This window comes from Notolepis coatsorum (assembly GCF_963971535.1).
Source record: "Notolepis coatsorum genome assembly, chromosome: 13".
In the NCBI taxonomy this organism is placed as follows: domain Eukaryota; kingdom Metazoa; phylum Chordata; class Actinopteri; order Aulopiformes; family Paralepididae; genus Notolepis; species Notolepis coatsorum.
The window spans coordinates 89,033,993-89,057,538 of NC_140177.1; the positions used below are offsets into that span (position 1 = coordinate 89,033,993).

Consider the following 23,546-nt stretch of genomic DNA (forward strand, 5'->3'; position numbering starts at 1 on the left):
GGACTCTGGCCTCGATGCTTTCCCGTGTGTGTCATCGACCCTCCCGCCACGTCAACTGCATCGCAGACGACCACCAACTCCGAAGCGAGGAGATTGGCCTCGTATACCACCATCACCACCATCCGCAACGGTCTGGCCTGTTTCATTTACATTTACATTTACATTTAGTCATTTAGCTGACGCTTTTATCCAAAGCGACTTACATGTTCTGTACGACAAGCCATCAGGAAGGGCACAACTCTATCAGCTGAGCAACAATGTTCATCAAAGTGTTGAGTGCTACAGTGTAGGTTAGTTTATTAGGACAAGTGCATGAGAGTAAGGTTAGTTCGTTTTTTTTTTTTTTTTTTTTTTTCAGATAATGGTTGAAGAAGTGCGTCTTTAGTCGACGGCGAAAGATTGGACGTGTTTCGGCTGTCCTAACTGGGGTGGGTAGTTCATTCCACCATTGTGGGGCAAGGACTGAGAATAGGCGACTTCTCTTTGATGACCCTCCCGGAGCTTGGATAGGAGTAGGTCTGAGGCGGCCAGAAGATGCAGAGCGTAGGGGTCTTGAGGGTGTGTAGTTAGAGACCATTGACCGGAGGTAGGCGGGAGCGGTTCCCTTTGCCGCACGGTATGCTAGGTCGAGGGCCTTGAAGCGGATTCGTGCAGCAATGGGGAGCCAGTGCAGGTCCCTAAGAAGTGGGGTGACATGGGCCGACTTCGGTAGGTTTGAGATCAACGTCCACGCACAGGGCTGGATCAATAGCAGCAGATGAAATGGCCAGGCAATTAGGGGAGCTGAGTCTGCATGCTCATCAGATGGAGCGGTCACAATTGTCGCTGATAAAGACGGTCGGACAATCACAGTTAGCCCTGGTGAGAACTTCCTCACACCAGAGCATCCCGATACAAAAGAGAAAGACTCAGCGCAAACCTGCTGGTGCTTGTTTTGTATGCGGCCAGAACGGTCACTGGTATGAGGACTGTGCAAAGGACAACTCAGTTGGGCAGAGCATCCCGAGACGAAAGACAAAGACTCAGCGCAAACCTGCTGGTGCTTGTTTTGTATGCGGCCAGAACGGTCACTGGTATAAGGACTGTGCCTATAAAGAGGATTTTGAGCGGAAAAAGGCGCAATGGAGGGCAGAGTTGCAAGGCGGGACGGAGCCATCAGCCAGCGCATTGACTGGACGGCACTGCGGGGAGGCATCAACATGATGATAGCAGGCAGAGTATATGCATGTTCCTAGTCGAGACCGGCTAAATGGCATTATTTTTATAGCGCAGGTTTTGCTATCACCCTCTCCCCAATACAGAAGAGGGGGAGGGTTGCCGCTATTTTATCTGCATCGTTTGTATGTGATGACATTGAATCAATACATAGAACTATCCTACATTGTCTGTGATCAATACATAGAACTATCCTACCTGGGGTGTAAAAGTACCTAGAAATTATACTTAAGTGAAAGTATGGGTACCGTCTCAAAATCGGACTCAAGTAAAAGCAAACAGAGTGTAGATGTAACAGTAAAGTGCAATAGTAATATACAATGTACAGGTGATTAAACTGGTTAGGAAATATACATTAGATACTACTGAGTAATGGTGCTGGTCAGATGTATGTACAGAGTATAGTATTAACATGTACAGTGATACAGGTATAAAGACACTATGGCAGTAAGTCATACTGGCCAGTATAGCATAACTAGTAAGAGTAGGTAAAGGATATGTACAGATATAGATATAGTATCTACAGATATGTAAGGGAGAATTATGTGCGGGTGTGTACAGACGGGTGTGGATGGATGTCCACGTATATGTACAGCGTTATTGTGTGTGCTATCATACAGTGGTATGCAGTTGTATAAGTGGGTACAAGGTAGCTGGCCAAAAACACACATGTGATTAAAAGTAAAAAAGTCCCACTTTTAAGTGTACTTAAGTACTGAAAAGTAAAAGTACATTGTTTTTTTAAAGGGAAAGACCAGGGGTCTCAAACTCATAGTGACACTCTGTATCAGCAAGTACTCAAAATATTAGTAATGCACCCTCTAATATCTAGACAGAAGGGAAAACTAAAGGGATAGACAAGGGGTCTCAAACTCATTCCATCGTGGGCCAGGGGTTCATTTTGGCTATACATTGCACCAGGTGTGTTAGTTGAAGGGTTGAGCCGATTAGTGAAATCATCAGCTGGTGTTTGGGCAGGGCTGAGTAAAATCACAATATTAAAGGCAGAATACTGGATTACCCTGGATAATATCACAATATTAACCACAGCATAATGAGGATCTGACTGTCCATTCTTCTGATAGCAGATGTTTGATCAAAGATCCCCACTTTCTAGTGTTGCACAAGGACCAATCAGTATGGGTTTGGGGGGGTTCATTTTCCATTGATGGGGATTTGATTGGCTGTTTACCTGCGGTCACAGGATTAATAACGTTAATGTTAGTTCAGCCAGATAAACAATTAAAATATACTAATGGAAATGGTTGGACCTGTGAGATTTGTACTTTGTACTTTGTAGGTCTGCATGTTAAATGTAAGGAGTAAAACGTATAAACCTAATAATACTCAAGTGAAGTACAAATCCCCCAAAACAGTACTTAAGTATGGTAACAAAGTACAATTACTCAAATTCAATGTATATTTGGTTTATAAACTGATATATAGAGACGAGCTTTAAGAGGGTAATACCATTATCATCACGGGTTAGACGGTGGTGGAACCAGTGGTTTCAGAGGCAGGAGGCAGGCCGCGTTAGCAGAGCAGAATGTTTTGAATTCCACAGCACATCAACAAGAGATAAGCTAGGCAGCAGGTAGAGACAGCAGAGCGGAGAGGGGTTGGACAGTAGAAACTGCGTTTTAATGTGTGTAAAGGTTAAAGCTGTTGTCATGGCAGCAGCACATGACAACCAGGAGACGTTGTCGTTGCTATGGCGAGATGAGACACAGAGGAAATAGGCGACAGTGCAGAGAGGCAGAGTGTTTGTTTGAAGACCGTGTTAGCAGGGCAGAATGTTTACATTCCTAGCCAGAACATCAGCAAGCTGATAAGATAGGCAAAAGGCACAGAGAGCAGTGCACGGGCCGTCTGTTTGAGAGAATAGCCATTAGGCACAGAGACAGATGAGATGAGGGGAAATGTCAAAAAAAAATTAGCAGACAAGATGGCCGCCCAGGGCCACGAGGAGATAGGAACAGGAACCAGAGTCACACGTCAGCTAGAGCATTAAGTCGCGACCCAAAATGTTGAACCACTATGATTTATGTAAAAAAACATGAAATAAACACAAAAAAGTGCAACAAAAGTGCAACTATTGCTAAAAACCCAATGAAATAAAAGAATAATAAATAATATATGCTTCTTAGCAGATTTCTTAGCTTAACATAACAGACCTAAATTTGGGGGAACTAATTGGATAACTGAGGTTGCAACAAAAGTGCAACTAGGGCTAAAACCAAATGAAATAAAATAATAATAAATAATATGCTTCTTAGCAGATTTCTTAGCTTAACATAACAGACCTACGTTTGGGGGAACTAATGGGATAACTGGGGTTGCAACAAAAGTGCAACTAAGGGCTAAAAACACAATGAAATAAAATAATAATAAATAATATATCCTTCTTAGCAGACTTCTTAGCTTAACATGGAGGGAACTAATGGGATAACTGGGGATGATGTTTGCTCCTGACAAGAGTCTCAAAGTCTGGGGTGATGGTAGACAAAGCAACTCTGAGGTCATGCTCAATGTCCAATCTGTTCCTCCGCTTTGTCTTCAGCTGGACCAGAGCTGAGAAGCCACTTTCACAAAGATAGGCAGTGAGAAAAAAAAGTAAAAAAAGTAAAAAATAAAAATAAAAAAAATTACTTTTTGCAGAGACGACAGTGACTTGTCATGTAAGAGTAGGGAATGCCTAGAGGCGTATAGATCCGACCAGCATTAAGATTCTGCTCACAACGCGAAAATGTACATTACTACAGATGAACAGCAGAGAAAATTCCCAATTTACCGTCCCGGTCGAGACTAATTGGAAGCGGAGTGCAACGCGTGCAAAGCTTGACCATATGTTTCTGTATCTAATAAGGGGCTGGCGATCTCAAAGCTCACATGGACACAGAAAAACATTACAAACAGAGCTGTACGAGGCCTCAAAATGATGTTTTGGTTTGATAAAGATGCTTATGATTTGGTCAGAATTTATTGAAAGGATAGCCCCTTGAGATGCAGCATCTCATTATAGAGGGGGTCCTATGCACAAACGTAAAACATTACATACAGTACAAGTACACAATACAATACACACATGTACAGATACAGTTACTGTAGCCTGCTCACTCTCTCCCACCCACACCCCCATTCACCAACTAATTTTAAACAAAGAGGTCAAGTATACAGTACAATGACCTATCTCAAAGTCAGAAATAAATGTCAGATGGAGCTTTGTAATGGAATGACCTTCGTCCAGCTTCAGAAAATATTCTTCTGGGAACAGTAAAATAGGGATGTTGTCTAAGCGGGTATGTAATGACGGGGCTTGACTGTAGATGTAAAACCGAAGATTTTACATAAAATCTATTACAATGGAACTCTTGCAAACACTGGTACTTTAATGCAGAGCTTTCTAATGGTTTTATTGATGTCAGTCCTCTCATTGGATTACCATCGTGCTGTAAGGTGGGGTGGGGGGCTGAATTGCAATATTGCGTTTGAAAAAATGGCTGAATACTGAATATTGAATACTGCTGTGTTGTCTTGGGGGTGTTGTGGAGATTATTGACTAGTTAACTGGCATTAGCCAATCAGATGATCTCAGGCACAGCCTACTTATACGTCTGTCACATGTGTGCGCGTTTGTTTGTTTTCAGTTATTTTGAGTCACTTTTCAGGTTTACTTTGTAGCACTTATCCTTTGTTTAGGTTACAGTTAAACACAGAGTCTATGTATTGCTTTGCTTTTTCCACTTTGCAAGAGACAATGAAACTTTTTAAATGCACTCAACGAGTAGACATCATTAACTAGCAAGATAAGTCTTGTGGTAAAGGACTCCAAAAAGGGTTGCAAGGTTAATTGATAGAAGTAACAGATCTGAAAGAAAAAGGAAGGTTGTTCCAGTCAGATGGAGACAATGGAGAGCAGCTTCAGGCATTAGATGTTATTTCAAGCATATGCTAAATACATTACATTGACCATAAAAGCATGCCGTGATAACGATTTAGACATGTAACTTTGTCCATGAGGCCCCAATAAGAGTCCTCTAATCCAGGGGTTCCCAACCTTTTTTCCCCCAGGGACCCCCAAACACTTCTTTTTCATTTTAATACTTTTTTTGTCATTCTAATAACAAACTGCTTATACACAGGCATATGCATCATAATTAGACCCACTATGCTTCTTTGACTTGTGCCTTCAATCAACAAATCTCATCTTGCACCATATGTATTTCAAAATGTTGGCCAATATTCAAATCCTGTATTCATCCTCTCAAATCAGGCCCTAATGGTGAACGGTTTGCATTTATGTTGAATGAAGTAAGAATCCACTGCAGTAAAAATATCCTCACCTCGAGTGGTGGTAGTAAGGTTGACTGACATGAGAATGTCCTGCTTCAGATCCTCATTTTTTCGATATACTGCACATAAACGATGAGCACAGCCTCGTCTGCGACAGTTGTAGTTTCATCAAGTTGTATGGCAAATGGACCCTTTCTAAGCTTTTCTGACAGCTGCTGCTCGCAATCACTTGACATCTTATCAATTCGGTCTTTCACTACATTGTTCGAGAGTGGTACTGATTTTAGTTTATCCGCCACCTGTGGGCCGCACAGTTTCTAAACCATTTTGATGCAGGCTGGTTTGATGAGCTGCTCGCCAATATTGTGCGGTTTCTTTGCTTTTGCAATTAAAAGCGAACACTCAAAGGAGGCTTCGGTAGCCTTCTGTAAATCACTGCCACCCCTGCTCCACGCTACTCTAACATCAATGGGCTTGTTCGCCTTGAGAGACTGTTCTTTCCTCCGAAAAAAGTCTGGATCCTTCCCAACAGTTTCTGGGTGCTTAGACGCCTGATGTCTCTTCAGCTTGCTGGGCTTCAGGCTCGAGGTTGCCAACTTCTCTCCACAAATCACACACTCAGGTCGTTTGTCTGGTCCCTCAGTGAAGCCCATGGTGATGTAATTTTCGCGATTGCTGTAGGTCCTAACTTTTTTTGCAGATGAGCTGCCGTCATCTCCTTTTCGTTTGTCACACATTTTCGCCTCTGGCGGCTGACTGCAGACGAGCCGAGAAAGTTAACTAGCGTGCTAGGCTAGCTACAGAAAGTGATACAGTCAACTGATTCGCGTTTTAGCGGCTACCCGGTAGCCTACTGTTAACGTTAAAAAATCATGACTAGATGTTTATTTATTTATCTTTCTTTTTTATTGTTTTGGAGAGACTATTCATGCTTCTGATGATAAAAATGTGCTAATAAAATATTTCTCTGAAAAAAAAAAAAAAAAAAAACTCAAATCATCTGTGGTCTGGCGGACCCCCTGCGCCCCCTGGCGGACCCCCAGGGTGTCCGCGGACCCCAGGTTGGGAATCACTGCTCTAATCTATTGTTTTAGTACAGGTTCAAAACTGTCAGGTATTGCACTGTGTGTGTATCAAGCAAGAAAAACTGTCAGGTTTTAAAACTGTAGGACCCAGGCCTACACTGAGAAAGGGAACTGCACCCAGAGGGGTAGGTTTGGCCTGCGGGAGTTGTTTTGGGTTGGAGGGGTAGAACAGGAGGGAAGACTGTCATGTTTTATTTTTTTTACTGGGGATACCATACACAGAGGTCGAGATGGCTTTTGAACTGTTTAACAACATTTCAGAACAACGTTACTGCACTGTATGATTTGGATGAAAGAAATGTGATAAAAAATTTTAAAGCATGGTTGAGGGAAGAAGGAAAAAAAAGAAGAGGTGAAGTTTTCAAGAATCGGGGGATTATTTGGTAGCAAATATATTTGTATAGGAGCCATTGCGTTGTGAAATTGTTATTTGACTTCAAAGCAGAAGATGTTAACTGCAAAAGATGTTAACTTGTACATTACCCACTGTCAGCACACATTGAGTCACTGAGAATGTGTCATAATCAAACAGTTATATTACATAATATGGGAAGATATGTTCTTAGACATGCCTACCATTACATTTCTAGTGTAATATTCCGTTACTCCATTTTATGATAACCCAGCTTACTGGCATAAATTATCTAGCATACAGGGAGCATGTTTTGTCTGTGACAACTAACAACCAACTCTCATAACAAAATGCAGAGCTACTTGTTTTGGGTATATTAAGATATTGTTTTTGGTACGTCCCAGATGTATTAGGGGGGAATTAGCCTTGTGCCTTATAGACGGGGTGCGGGGGGCCTACCACGAGTATAATAAACATTTTGAGTTCAAGTCTGCATTCCGAAGAAGAGGGGTGGGGTTTGTGGGCTTCAATATTATATATATAGTTTGTCTGTACTATAAGGGTTTTACTCTTTCTCATGTTATCCTTTGGATCCTTGTTGTGTGTTTTTAATCCATCAATAAAATCAAATCAAATCAAATCAAGGGTTTTTGCCAACAAGACTCTAAGGGACATTTGTTTTGTTGTCATGACCTAGGAAACTGCCCTGCTCATTGGAGCTGAGTTGAGGGTATAGTATAGAATGTCCTAACTTCAAGCCTGAGTGGACACCTTTCTACTATTTTAGTGTGTAAAATGTTACCGGACAGCTTTTTATTTTTCTTTCTTTCTCTCTCTCCCTTTTTCTTTTGTGGATTTCTCGGTGGGCGTGTCTCTCTTCAGTCTCCTGTGCCGGTCCAAATACCCTGCCCGAAAAGAGGACACCCAGCTATGGGGCGCAGAGGACCACTGACCACTGACCACTGACAAGTGCTGGGCCGGCTAATCTACTGAACCGGGGTCCTGCTCTGCAGTTACAGCTAGGACACTGAACAGTTCTCCTTGACCATCAGCTGGGGACAAAGATCTGGGAGACGGTTTCCAGCAGGCCTGTTCCATTAGGGCAGTGCTTCTCAAACTTTTTCTGTCAGGCCCCCCTTTGGCGGACCAAAATATTTTGCCCCCCCCCCCCCCTCGCCCCAACAAAATAGTCATGAAATGGGCCATGTTTAAATTTATTGAAATAACACCAATATCGTGACCTTTCAAATTGGCCCTATATTTTGTTTTCAGAGCTGTCATGGATGAAAAGCCAGCTTCACACAGATACTGTATGTGGTGCTGAATGGTATCAACACCTTAACTGCTGCATCATGAGATACTTGGTGGGCCATGAGATGAGATACTTGGTACTCAGCACCACACTCTGAAACTAGCTCTCTAGGTGGTATCAGATGAGATTTCAAAGAGTTCTTCCAAGAGTTTGGATGGAGATGTGTCAGGAAGCTTTGTCTCAATGTTGTCTGTAAAGTTTTTTTTTATCCAGAGTAACTTGGTGATCCTTTTCTGTGTTTTATTAAATAATGATTTTCAGATTTTGAGAAATGGTATTTTCATGGAGAACAGTGCAGCTGCAACAGATAGCACTTTAGTGATAATTTTCTGTAATCCAATTTTTTTTTTTTTTTTTTAATAAATCTCAAGGCCCCCCCTGTCATGCTTCTGCGCCCCCCCCCCCCCCCCCCCCACACTTTGAGAAACACTGCATTAGGGGCACAACCGAGGACCTGAGTGGGGGAACCAACTACAGCTGATTACTGAGAAAGTAAGCTGTCCCAATCTGCTCCAGAACTAGGAGGCAGAGGGCCTATCAGCTGGTGAACGCATACATCCAGCTGATGGGACGCTAAGAACATCAACCGACAGCTGAACCCAGCCTGATAGTATCATTGGTCCAGAGATAGAGATCTAAGAGACAGTTTCCATCAGGCTTTCGACCAGACTCCTCAGCTGATGACAAAGATCTAAGCCAGCAGGTCTAAGCCATTCACCGGGCCGCTCCTTGCATCAGAGCCATAGACTGCAGAGGGGGGTGTTTGGACTGCGGACGGGGGGAGGGGGAGAGACTGCTCCGGGATTCTTCAGAAATGTTGATTAGGCAAGTTTTGAATCACACACATACAGATATTACAGTATTCCTCTCAGAAATATTAGGTACTGAACTTGGTTCAGAATGAAGATGTTTTTGAATGTGCTGTACATTACAATGGAAGACTTGGGTTATGTGTGACCTCCCTGAGATTATATTTCATTCTTTGTGAAGAGTCTGCAAGTTTTGTTTTGTCTTGCGGACGGTCTCTCTGTTCTGTGGGGGTATAGCAGCCTTGCGAGCAGCAGTCATTTGTTTCTTGCTGTTATCTGTTCTTCGCTACTGAAAGAGTTTTATGGGAATTGTTTGTTTTGAATACGTTTGTATGGGAAATGCTCTTTTTGGCGAGATACTCTCCTGTTTTTTTTTGTGAATCTATTTTCCAGCTTGCTGGTTAGAGAAATATGGTGCAGCTGCTCCGGCCTTGACAAAACCAGAGACTGGACACTGTACTCTTGAGTCCTTCGACCACCGTCTGGACATTTGCAAAGAGACACGAATGGATGGTTGGCTGTTATGGCAACTTCTCTTCTGCACGGGACACAGGGTCAATCCAGAGGACCTTTTGTTTTTAGATAATAAAAATAGTTTTTGCTGAGTTATTATAATTTGTGTTATTTTTAGTTTAAGGATGATAATATTTTTTATTGTTATTTTGAAGTGATAATTAATTATCAGAGGGGGGATTGTCATGGAATATATTATCATGTCATTAGACAGCTTGACTGGTACACTTTGACCAGCTATATAATGTGCTCAGATATGGCAGACACTACTGTCTCTTTAAATCTTCTCCCAAGCCTAGCAAGATTGTCTAACATTCCGGTTGGGAACATCAACAATGGCCTAGCCAAGGTTGATTATCCTAACTGGGCCATTTTCATCATCATATCTGATATTATGTTACGTCTGACAACTGTGTATTTAACATACGTGTGAACAGCGCTCTGGGTCAGTTTATGGCCAGACGCTACTGTGTTAATGTAACGGAGGTACCGCAGTATATCCACAGTCACGGGTACAAGTAGTGACGTGGCTGTGGATGGTAAGCGGTACTGCAAGTAAACTCACTCCCCAGAGGCATCCAGACCCGGAAGCAAGCAGTGAATTCGCTTCTTGCTTAGTGGTCTGTGATGCCGCCCGCGACGCCGGCGTCCGGGGTTCAACTCCCACTCAGGGCGATCCCTTAACAGGGGTCGAATAGACTTTAAACACAACGCAGACAAGATCACACCGGCTACATGTGGTGCCGTTAGACCCGGATGCCCTGGGTGGTGTGAGTTTAGTGGGGTGAGTGTAACGGAGGTACCGCAGTATATCCACAGTCACGGGTACAAGTAGTGACGTGGCTGTGGATGGTAAGCGGTACTGCAAGTAAACTCACTCCCCAGAGGCATCCAGACCCGGAAGCAAGCAGTGAATTCACTTCTTGCTTAGTGGTCTGTGATGCCGCCCGCGACGCCGGCGTCCGGGGTTCAACTCCCACTCAGGGCGATCCCTTAACAGGGGTCGAATCGACTTTAAACACAACGCAGACAAGATCACACCGGCTACATTAACATGTTGTCTCTGACTGTAAACTGTCCTTTCATTGTGGCCACGGTGAAATAAACGTTCCTATTATTATTAATAATGACTCAGAATGATTTGTAAACGGCTCATCGTTTAGTCCTTTAATATTTCCCATTACAATACTTATGTATATAAGAAAACTGTTGTTTATGAAGACAACCAGGGAACCATTGCAATTGCGAGAAACCCTGTGTGCCGACAGAGGTGTAAACATGTGGATATAAAATATCATTTCATCAGATCTGTCATCAGGGAAGAAAGGATGACACTGATTTATTGTCCGACAGACGACATGGTAGCAGACGCTATGGCGAAGCCTGTTTCCAAACTGAAATTGAGAAGATTTGCAGAGGTCATGTTTAGTGTGTAAATAATGCCTGTTATGTAGTATTGACTTAAAAATAGGGAAACAATAGTATTGTAGTATTGACTGCCATATCCTTTTTAATGCTCTGAACTGTATTATTTTCTTTGAAGATTGTTTTTTAAAAGTTGTACAGTATACAAGACAGCCGTAAGTGGGAGTGTTAAAGTTATGTGATGTATACGATTGCATGTAACTGTCTAACTGTTTCCACAAGAGGGCGCTATAGGCGGAGCTGTTAATGGTGGCGCCAGGTAAGATGTATAAAAGGAGATGTTAACTCCCGCTCTGTCTCTTCCCATCTACCTCTCACAGAGAGAAGGTCTCATGTACTAGTATGCTCAATGTGATAATAAACCACGCAGATTAATGGCTAAGTGAGAGGACCTTGTCGTCATGACCAACTTATTGTCGCCCCATAAGTGACTCTGCCAACAGTCTTCCTGTGATATCTTCTAATCTCATTCCCTAAAATGTGTGCACTCGAGTGCAGTGTGTTTTCATAGATAACGATACGCCAATGATGTTGTCGATCGGTAGAGTCCTTTCTTGGCACAATCCATGCTGTTCCCCATAGGGCTGACCTTGACTAGTCCAATAGTCGACTAATCGATCGAAAGGAGCCGTGGTCGACTGCCAATATTTTAGTTGAATGCAAAAATTATTTTTTTTGGATCATCCCATTTGGGCTGTGGGGGTGCTTAATGTCTGATTTAAGTAAAATCAGACATTAAGCACCCCCCAACAGCCCAATTAACTGCCAGTCGACTATCGAAAATGTTTGGCCAATTATAGTCAACTATACAAATCCTTAGTTGGGGACAGGCCTAGTTCCTCATGGTTAGCCCCAAAATGAATGCAATGTCAATGGGGGGGGGGGGGGGGGGGGGTCCATGCTCTAGTCTGGCTAAGCCCTGGAATGAATGCTGATGCCTACTTTGGGTGCACTGTGTGGAGTAGGTTTCAACGTCTTCACTTACTGTATACAGTCACTTCAAGTGATTTGGACTGATCATACACCTTTTCCTGTTGTTTTAGTCGTGCATGGCGGTGTGAGTGGTGTGGAATAATATATTGATTCCCCAACTCTCATGTAAAGACACCCCCCCTCCCCTCCCCTTTGTCCCCTATCCTGTGTCCCCCCCCCCCCCACCCATTTTACCTATCAAATGGGACCACCTCCCCCCCCTTTTGCCCTATAAAGGACCCCTCCCGACAGCATTCGAGGTCTCTACCTGGGTAAATTCAGCTGATCACCTGGGGCGAGCCCCTCAGCCATTCTCTCTAAATACTATCTGTGTATTTCTATCTGTCTGGTTAATAAACCTTGTTATTAACTGATCCTCGGTTGACTGAGAACATTCTTCAGGATATCCACTATATCCCACAGTGGCACGCGGGCTGTTTGTTTTTCCTTTGGTCATGACGTGCTTTATCAGGGGGTGTGGCTTGGATGGGGATGTGGTGGGGATTGATGTGTGGGGTGTTTGGGGGGCTGGCTGTTCCGGGGGGAGTTCACATTCACTTGCCTTCGAGCAACAATGTACTTATTGTACTTATTTTATGCCTGTTCTTATGTCTGCACATTCTATGTTGCACTACTTTTATTGTATTTTATACCTAGTTTTATGTCTGCATTCTATACATTGTTTTTATTCTGTCGACTGTATGCTGATTGTATGCCTATGTTAATTTTGTGCTACTTGCTGTGGGGCACTTTGGGCTGTGGTCCATGTGTGATGGTGGGTGCTATATAGATAGAGTTGTTATTATTTATTATTATTATTATTATATTATTAAAAAACGACATTGAAAATGAGGGTGAGGGGTGCTCCAGTAGCACACCATGTTACCGCGCTGCGTCACGGATCTGGTTGACTCCGAGTTCGATTCCCGGACTCGCCGTCATTTGCCGAATGTCTCCCCCTGCTCTCTCTCCCGTTTCACCCTACAACTGTCGGTCATGCTTGACCAGAAAAGCGATAAACGCTAAAAAATAAAGTTTAAAAAAAAGAAAATGAGGGTGACCTCAATTGTCCTTTTCGAGAATAAATAAAGGTTTGAATTATTATTTTCGTCAAAGCCTACTCACTGTAAATGGCTTCCAGTCTGATGTCTACAGTTACGGGTCATTTAACACACTTTGGCACAAACGCATCTCCATTGTCCGCTCGCTACAGTAAGATATTGATTTTGATGTTGAGAGGAATTGGTGTCTGGACCATCCAGCCATGAAACAGGGGCTCTTAATGGGGAATAAACAGCGCTAACCCATGTTGAAGCAGCTAAAAGTGAGGTGTTATACTCCTGGGTGAGTAATACACCTAGCGGGTCTCCTGTAGCTTGTACAACTCAGACTGGAAACAAACGAACCAAAATTACCTTAATTCATGATACATGAGTACTAACACAGGATAAATACATGAGTACTAATGCAGCATAGATACATGTGTTATACTCCTGGGTGAGTAATAGACCTAGCGGGTCTCCTGTAGCCTGTACAACTAAGACTAGAAACAAACTAACCAATTTTACACATTTGTTTACAGACAATTCATGATTATATACCAGGGGCGAATGTTTTGATTTTGAAAGTGGGCAGGTTTGGGATTATTTAATATGTTTTGGTCCATTTCAGCACGTTTTTTTCTTTCCTTTCCTTTTCTTTATTTTATTTTTTTCATATTGGTTACTGAGCAGCTCTAATGGAGAAGTTAGGGTAAAGTGCTTTGCTCAAGGGCACTTCAATGGTCGGAGTCGATGGAGGGGAAAGTGCTATTCATTCACTTCCCCCACCCAGATTCTTTCCGTCAATGCGGGGATTTAACTCACAGTCACAACAATTCCAGTCACAAGCCCGCTTCTCTAACCTTTAGGCCACTGCTGCCAATACTTGGTATTTTTCAGGAAAGCCCTGCTACACATTTACTCAGGTAGATACATGCAGACATGCACTTCATCCCAGCACTTCACAGCACTTCTCTGCCAGAAGAAACGTAGTGGACACAAGCCCTGACTGCAGGAGCGTGTTTACATACAGATGCAGTCATTGCACAGTATAAAGTCATGCTTATTCAAGCATACTTCCAGCACTACTATCATCAGCCACACCGTCATTCTACCCAGAAGAAAGATTTGAACATGTATAATTCTGTCCTCTTTCGTCTCTTTCCAGCCGTCAGAATGTACAAGCCATTATCCTGCGACAAGCTTTGGAGACAAAAGTGTTGTGTTACACCATAGCAGTCTGTTGTACTGTATGACATCAAATAAACAACTGTCAATGGTGGCCACTGAAGTACTAACACAGGATAGATACACAAGTACTAACGCATGGTCGATACATGAGTACTAATGCAGGATAGATACACAAGTACTAACACAGTATAGATACAAGAGTACTAACGCAGTATAGATACATGAAAACGCAGGATAAATATAGTAGGTACTAAACACAGGATATATACATGAATGGGAACTGGTACGGTGGCTCTTACAGTAGTACCAGTGCATGGTAGATGCAGAATAGATATGGTGCGTAGGACTTTTACAATGGCAACCAGCACAGTACTAATGCAGGGTAGATGGATGACAGATAAGCCCAATAAAGGCTCCCACTGAGGTGTAATGGAGACAAACTAGGCTGTGTGCAATCATAGCTCTGTGGATTGGGTTTGTTGTTCTTGTTCCTCTGTGTAAGATCACTCTGTATTACCACTTTAAAGGATGGATGTAAAAATAAAAATAAACATACACTATGTGGGTGGTGATTTGCAGCCATTGAACTCACTCACACTTAGCCACTCTGCCCTAGAGGCAGATCAATGCCATGGCACGTTGTACACTTGCATACCACGTAGACACAGGACACCCACCTGAGCAAACCATCTACATCACGGTATGAAAGCTCCTGGTAGGAAATCATTACATTCTGTAGAACACCATTACATTTGACTGGCATTCTGAGTGGGAGGGAGAGAGAGAGAGAGAGAGAGAGAGAGAGAGAGAGAGAGAGAGAGAGAGGAGAGAGAGAGAGAGAGAGAGAGAGAGAGAGAGAGAGAGAGAGAGAGAGAGAGAGAGAGAGAGAGAGAGAGAGTTTTTCCATTCGGGCAATATCACAGTTGATATTGCGTGATGTTACCCTTTCATCACGTATTGCATGTACATTTACATTTACATTTAGTCATTTAGCTGACGCTTTTATCCAAAGCGACTTACAAGTTCTGTACGACAAGCCATCAGGAAGGGCACAACTCTATCAGCTGAGCAACAATGTTCATCAAAGTGTTGAGTGCTACAGTGTAGGTTAGTTTATTAGGACAAGTGCATGACAGTACGGTTAGTTAGGGTTAGATTTTTTTTTTTTTTTTTTAATTCAGATAATGGTTGAAGAAGTGCGTCTTTAGTCGACGGCGAAAGATTGGACGTGATCGGCTGTCCTAACTGGGGTGGTAGTTCATTCCACCATTGTGGGGCAAGGACTGAGAATAGGCGACTTCTCTTTGATGACCCTCCCGGAGCTTGGATAGGAGTAGGTCTGAGGCGGCCAGAAGATGCAGAGCGTAGGGGTCTTGAGGGTGTGTAGTTAGAGACCATTGACCGGAGGTAGGCGGGGAGCGGTTCCCTTGCCGCACGGTATGCTAGGTCGAGGGCCTTGAAGCGGATTCGTGCAGCAATGGGGAGCCAGTGCAGGTCCCTAAGAAGTGGGGTGACATGGGCCGACTTCGGTAGGTTTGAGATCAGGCGGGCCGCTGCGTTCTGAATGAGTTGAAGAGCTTAGTGGCAGTGGCCGGGAGGCCAGCGAGCAGTGCATTGCAGTAGTCGAGGCGGGAGATGACTGTTGATTGGACGAGGAGTTGGGTGGCTTCTTTTGTCAGGAAGGGGCGTATCCTTCTGACGTTGCTCAGGAGGAATCGGCAGGTTCTGGTCGTCGCTGCGATGTGAGCAGAGAAGTTCAACTGGTCGTCGAGACAACACCAAGGTTCTTGGCGGTCGGGGACGCAGTCACAGCTGCATTCTCGACTGTGATTGAAAGGTCGGTTAGGGGGGAGGATTTGGCCGGCAGGTGGAGCAATTCTGTTTTGCTTAGGTTCAGTTTGAGGTGGTTGGACGTCATCCAGGCTGAGATGTCGGACAGACAGGCGAGATCCGCACAGAGACGTGGATATCTGAGGGAGGGAAGGAGAGGAAGAGTTGAGTATCGTCGGCATAACATGGTAGGAGAAGCCATGAGACGTGATAATGTTACCCAGTGATTTAGTGTAGAGGGAGAAGAGAAGGGGTCCTAAAACCGAGCCCTGGGGACACCCGTCCGCAGGGGGCGGGTGGCCGACAGGGTCCCTCTCCATGACACTTGGTAGGAGCGGTCATTGAGGTATGATGACAGCCATGTCAGCGCAGAGCCAGCCACTCCCATTCCTGCGAGGCCGCAAGGAGGATCTGGTGGTTGACTGTGTCGAAGGCTGCAGATAGATCTAGGAGAATCAGGACAGAGGAGAGGCCTTTCGCTTTTGCTAAGTGAAGTGCCTCTGTGACCGCAATGAGGGCTGTCTCTGTGGAGTGACCAGTCCTGAAGCCTGACTGATTAGGGTCTAGGAGGTCATTCTGTAAGAGATAAGTAGTAAGTTGGTTGGATACAGCACGTTCAAGTGTTTTAGAAAGGAAGGAGAGAAGAGAGACAGGACGGTAGTTGCCTATGACAGTAGGGTTCAGGGTTGGTTTTTTTATGAGCGGCGTGACTCTGGCTTGTTTTAGGGAGGTGGGGACCACCCCCGAGTTGAGTGAGGAGTTGATGGTTGCAGTTAGGAAGGGAGGATGTCTGGTGCTATGGTCTGGAGGAGTGGGGAGGGTAGCTGGTCCAGCTGGCAAGTAGTCGGACGGTTTGACGTTACCAGTGTCAGGGTCTCTGCTTCTGTAATGGGAGAGAAAGATGACAGAGTGAAGGATGAGGTTCTCGATTCAGCATTTGGAATGGGTGGGGGTTGCTAGCAACCCGGCTAATCTCTCCTACCCTCCTACAGCCACTAATACACCTGTCACAGTACGGGGAGGCTTATGGAATTGTCAATCAGCAGTCAAGAAAGCTGACTTCATTACTGCCTACGCCCATAGTCAAAATCTGCAGCTCCTGGCTCTAACTGAGACCTGGATAACCCCCAATAACTCATCAACACCTGCAGCATTATCTACAAACTATAACTTCACTCACACACCTCAACCTTCCAGACGGGGTGGAGGCACTGGCCTCATGACATCTCCTTCATGGACTACAAACTTAACACCCCTCCCAGCACTGTCACTCTCCTCTTTTGAATATCATGCAGTATCTGTCTCTAATCCTTTCAATCTCACCATTGTTACACTCTACCGCCCTCCAGGTCCGCTCGATCACTTCACAGATGAGCTGGACATGCTTCTAAGCTCCTTACCGGAAGATGGTACCCCTCTCCTTCTATTGGGCGACTTCAACCTGCCTGACTCATCTCAGTCAGTCATAGTAGTCTCCCTCCTACAATCATTTGACCTGACTCCCACTGCCATGCCTCCCACCCACAAAGCAGGCAACTCCTTGGATCTCATATTTTCCCGTAACCCCAGCATCATTAACACCACGGTAACTCCCCTACATGTATCTGACCATTCCTTCATATCCTTCTCACTAACTCTCATGCTTAACCGAAAGGTCTTCACCCCAACTCAAACCGTCTCACTCAGACGCAACCTGGCCTCCCTATCCCCCTCCACCCTCTCCTCTGACATACTGTCCGCTCTACCTTTGAGTGACACCTTCTCTGCTCTCTCCACAGAGATGGCAACCTCCACCCTCCTCTCAGCCCTTGCAACCTCCTTCGACAAGCTCTGTCCCCTCGTTGAGAAACCTGCCCGCCGTTCCCCACCCAGTCCATGGCTGACAGATCCAGTGAGAGAACAAAGACAGGTCCTGAGAGCAGCTGAAAGGAAGTATAGAAAGTCACGCCTCACTGCTGACATCGACACATATCACAACCTCTTGTTAACATTCTCCAAATCCATTACTAATGCCAAAGCTTCTTTCTTTCACCATAGGATCGAGGCCTCTGCCAAGAATCTTCGCAAACTGCATGCTACCATGTCCTCCCTCCTCACTCCCCCCCCCACCCCCCCCTCCATCATCTTTCTCTGCCGAAGACTTTGCGATCTTCTTTGAGGAAAAAGTGGAGAACATCCGCAGCTCCTTCTCCCAACCCCCACCCATTCCAAATGCTGAATCGAGAACCTCATCCTTCACTCTGTCATCTTTCTCTCCCATTACAGAAGCCGAGACCCTGACACTGGTAACGTCGAACCGTCCGACTACATGCCAGCTGGACCGGCTACCTTCCCCACTCCTCCAGACCATAGCACCAGACATCCTCCCATTCCTTTTTTTTTTTTTTTATTGGTCTTTTTCCCCGTCCATTTTCCTCCGATTTTCTCCCATCCCAATGTTAGTCGTATGCCAATTCCCAGTCCCTTCCTGATCGCTGCGCACTTACCCCCCACAGTCAGATCATCTGGGAGAGTGGAGGCTACCACGTGCTTCCTCCGACACACGTCCAGCCAATCCGCTTCTTTTCACCTGGCAGCGCGGATTCTCATTGAGAGGGCGTAGCGTGTGGGAGGACCACACTATCCCCCTCACGTCCAATCCGCGCTTAGCAGGCGCCCCGACCGAACTGTAGGAGTCGCTGTTTACAACAACCCGGACCCACCCCGCCAGCTTCTCCCACCCTCTGATACAGCCAATTGTATCAGTGCAGACGGCCAGCCAAGCTGGTGACAACCCCGGAGCTGTGAGCTGGATTCGAACAGGCGAATCGAGCTCACAGCTCCGGGGCTGGTGACGAACGCAATCTCCGCTCGGCCACCTAACCGCTATACATCCTCCCATTCCTAACTGCAACCATCAACTCCTCACTCAACTCGGGGGTGGTCCCCACCTCCCTAAAACAAGCCAGAGTCACGCCCCTCATAAAAAAACCATCCCTGAACCCTACCGTCATAGGCAACTACCGTCCTGTCTCTCTTCTCTCCTTCCTTTCTAAAACACTTGAACGTGCTGTATCCAACCAACTTACTGCTTATCTCTTACAGAATGACCTCCTAGACCCTAATCAGTCAGGCTTCAGAACTGGTCACTCCACAGAGACAGCCCTCATTGCGGTCACAGAGGCACTTCACTTAGCAAAAGCGAAAGGCCACTCCTCTGTCCTGATTCTCCTAGATCTATCTGCAGCCTTCGACACAGTCAACCACCAGATCCTCCTCGCGGCCCTCGCAGGAATGGGAGTGGCTGGCTCTGCGCTGACATGGTTGTCATCATACCTCAATGACCGCTCCTACCAAGTGTCATGGAGAGGGACCCTGTCGGCCACCCGCCCCCTGCGGACGGGTGTCCCCCAGGGCTCGGTTTTAGGACCCCTTCTCTTCTCCCTCTACACTAAATCACTGGGTAACATTATCACGTCTCATGGCTTCTCCTACCACTGTTATGCCGACGATACTCAACTCTTCCTCTCCTTCCCTCCCTCAGATATCCACGTCTCTGAGCGGATCTCGGCCTGTCTGTCCGACATCTCCGCCTGGATGACGACCAACCACCTCAAACTGAACCTAAGCAAAACAGAATTGCTCCACCTGCCGGCCAAATCCTCCCCCCTGACCGACCTTTCCATCACAGTCGAGAATGCAGCTGTGACCGCGTCCCCGACCGCCAAGAACCTTGGTGTTGTCCTCGACGACCAGTTGAACTTCTCTGCTCACATCGCAGCGACAACCAGAACCTGCCGATTCCTCCTGAGCAACGTCAGAAGGATCCGCCCCTTCCTGACAAAAGAATCCACCCAACTCCTCGTCCAATCAACAGTCATCTCCCGTAATGCAACGCACTGCTCGCTGGCCTCCCGGCCACTGCCACTAAGCCTCTTCAACTCATTCAGAACGCAGCGGCCCGCCTGATCTCAAACCTACCGAAGTTGGCCCATGTCACCCCACTTCTTAGGGACCTGCACTGGCTCCCCATTGCTGCACGAATCCGCTTCAAGGCCCTTGACCTAGCATACCGTGCGGCAAAGGGAACTGCTCCCGCCTACCTCCGGTCAATGGTCTCTAACTACACACCCTCAAGACCCCTACGCTCTGCTTTTTCTGGCCGCCTCAGACCTACTCCTATCCAAGCTCCGGGAGGGTCATCAAAGAGAAGTCGCCTATTCTCAGTCCTTGCCCCACAATGGTGGAATGAACTACCCACCCCAGTTAGGACAGCCGAAACACGTCCAATCTTTCGCCGTCGACTAAAGACGCACTTCTTCAACCATTATCTGAATTAAAAAAAAAAAAAAAAAAAAAAAAATCTAACCCTAACTAACCATACTGTCATGCACTTGTCCTAATAAACTAACCTACACTGTAGCACTCAACACTTTGACGAACATTGTTACTCAGCTGATAGAGTTGTGCCCTTCCTGATGGCTTGTCGTACAGAACTTGTAAGTCGCTTTGGATAAAAGCGTCAGCTAAATGACTAAATGTAAATGTAATGTGTGCCGGGTGCCATTGTATGATAGCCATTGAGCCTGCGTAGCCCAAGGTTGGGTGCTACCAGTGGTGGTGAAGGAGGCAATTTCCACCCTACATTGTAAAGCGCTTTGAGTGTCTAGAAAAGCGCTATATAAATGCAATTAATTCATTTATTATTAATGAATTATTATTATTACCTCTGTGGGTTGGGCTCGTTGTGCTTGTCTCTCTCATGTTTGATCATTCTGTAGCGACCGATCCTCACGTCTGGTCTGGACACCTTCATGCCGTTCAGAGTGATCCTAAAATACACAACGATAAACACAGCAGGCGGTTAGTTTTCATATTATAGAGACCATTTCAAACTATAGAACATTTCAAAACATAAACATTCCAAACTGTTATTTTTCATTTGTAGGTATTGGGAGAGGTAAAGATTAGGGATACGTTTGTAAACAATTATGACGAGTTGCGCCTTTGCATTTTGGACAAAAAGTGACAACCCCCAATAAAATGCTGATGACCCAGTGTGATCTAACATCTACCATTCTGACCCAGTGTGATCTAACATCTACCATTCTGACTCAGTGTGATCTAACATCTAGCATTCTGACTCAGTGTGATCTAACATCTACCATTCTGACCCAGTGTGATCTAACATCTACCATTCTGACTCAGTGTGATCTAACAACTAGCATTCTGACTCAGTGTGATCTAACATCTACCATTCTGACCCAGTGTGATCTAACATCTACCATTCTGACCCAGTGTGATCTAACATCTAGCAGTCTGACTCAGTGTGATCTAACATCTACCATTCTGACCCAGTGTGATCTAACATCTAGCAGTCTGACCCAGTGTGATCTAACATCTACCATTCTGACCCAGTGTGATCTAACATCTACCATTCTGACCCAGTGTGATCTAACATCTACCATTCTGACCCAGTGTGATCTAACATCTAGCATTCTGACCCAGTGTGATCTAACATCTACCATTCTGACCCAGTGTGATCTAACATCTACCATTCTGACCCAGTGTGATCTAACATCTACCATTCTGACCCAGTGTGATCTAACATATACCATTCTGACCCAGTGTGATCTAACATCTACCATTCTGACCCAGTGTGATCTAACATCTACCATTCTGACCCAGTGTGATCTAACATCCACCATTCTGACCCAGTGTGATCTAACATCTACCATTCAGACCCAGTGTGATCTACTGTAACATCTAGCATTCGGACCCAGTGTGATCTACTGTAACATCTAGCATTCTGACCCAGTGTGATCTAACATCTACCATTCATAATGGGCCCATGTTTATTCCCTGTTGCAGCGTGTGCTAATATCAGTAGTAGTGTCTAGATCCCAATGATCCCATATAGACACAGCAAAGAAGAGGCCATGGTGAAGATCCAAACAGAATCCACAAACAGAAATAAAACAAGGTTATTCATATTTTCTTTGCTACAACATAGACAGAGAGAGAAAATGAGAGAGAGCGAGAGAGATATATATAGAGAGAGAGCATGCAGTAAATATGGCAAAGTTATTTATTCATAACATATAAATAACATATTATCCTATGAAGAGAGGTTGAGGGGGAGATAAAATGGGAATGAGACAGAGGGGAAGAGAAAGAGAGAGTGAGAGATATATAGAGGGTGAGAGAGAGCAGTAGGCTACAGTAAAGATGTTCCTACAACATAGGTAAACTTATTTATTTATATCATATAAATAACATATCCTATGAAGATAGATAGATAGAGAGAGAGAGAGAGAGAGAGAGAGAGAGAGAGAGAGAGAGAGAGAGAGAGAGAGAGAGAGAGAGAGAGAGAGAGAGAGAGAGAGAGAGAGAGAGAGAGAGAGAGAGAGAGAGAGGGAGAGATACCATGAAGTACAAACACAGAAGAATAACACGAGGACAATAACAATGATTATTAAATCCAAACTGCTCCACATGTCCTTGCAAAGACCATTTCAAACTATAGAACATTTCAAAACATAAACATTCCAAACGGTTATTTTTCATTTGTAGGTATTGGGAGAGGTAAAGATTAGGGATACGTTTGTAAACAATTATGACGAGTTGCGCCTTTGCATTTTGGACAAAAAGTGACAACCCCCAATAAAATGCTGATGACCCAGTGTGATCTAACATCTACTATTCTGACCCAGTGTGATCTAACATCTACCATTCTGACTCAGTGTGATCTAACATCTAGCATTCTGACTCAGTGTGATCTAACATCTACCATTCTGACCCAGTGTGATCTAACATCTACCATTCTGACTCAGTGTGATCTAACATCTAGCATTCTGACTCAGTGTGATCTAACATCTACCATTCTGACCCAGTGTGATCTAACATCTACCATTCTGACCCAGTGTGATCTAACATATACCATTCTGACCCAGTGTGATCTAACATCTACCATTCTGACCCAGTGTGATCTAACATATACCATTCTGACCCAGTGTGATCTAACATCCACCATTCTGACCCAGTGTGATCTAACATCTACCATTCAGACCCAGTGTGATCTACTGTAACATCTAGCATTCTGACCCAGTGTGATCTACTGTAACATCTAGCATTCTGACCCAGTGTGATCTAACATCTACCATTCATAATGGGCCCATGTTTATTCCCTGTTGCAGCGTGTGCTAATATCAGTAGTAGTGTCTAGATCCCAATGATCCCATATAGACACAGCAAAGAAGAGGCCATGGTGAAGATCCAAACAGAATCCACAAACAGAAATAAAACAAGGTTATTCATATTTTCTTTGCTACAACATAGACAGAGAGAGAAAATGAGAGAGAGCGAGAGATATATATAGAGAGAGAGCATGCAGTAAATATGGCAAAGTTATTTATTCATAACATATAAATAACATATTATCCTATGAAGAGAGGTTGAGGGGGAGATAAAATGGGAATGAGACAGAGGGGAAGAGAAAGAGAGAGTGAGAGATATATAGAGGGTGAGAGA

The 23,546-nt window shown here is 44.7% G+C and overlaps 1 protein-coding gene across 1 annotated transcript in view; it reads right to left on the minus strand.

Annotated features, from left to right (window-relative positions):
* b4galt2 (UDP-Gal:betaGlcNAc beta 1,4- galactosyltransferase, polypeptide 2) overlaps positions 1–23,546 on the minus strand; it is a gene marked incomplete at both ends in the record, with an annotated part of 543,036 nt that overhangs the window by 54,773 nt on the left and 464,717 nt on the right. Inside the window, one exon of the mRNA XM_084327734.1 lies at positions 20,744–20,848. Within this exon, the coding sequence (XP_084183860.1) occupies positions 20,744–20,848 (105 nt within the window). The remainder of the gene's footprint in view (positions 1–20,743; positions 20,849–23,546) is intronic.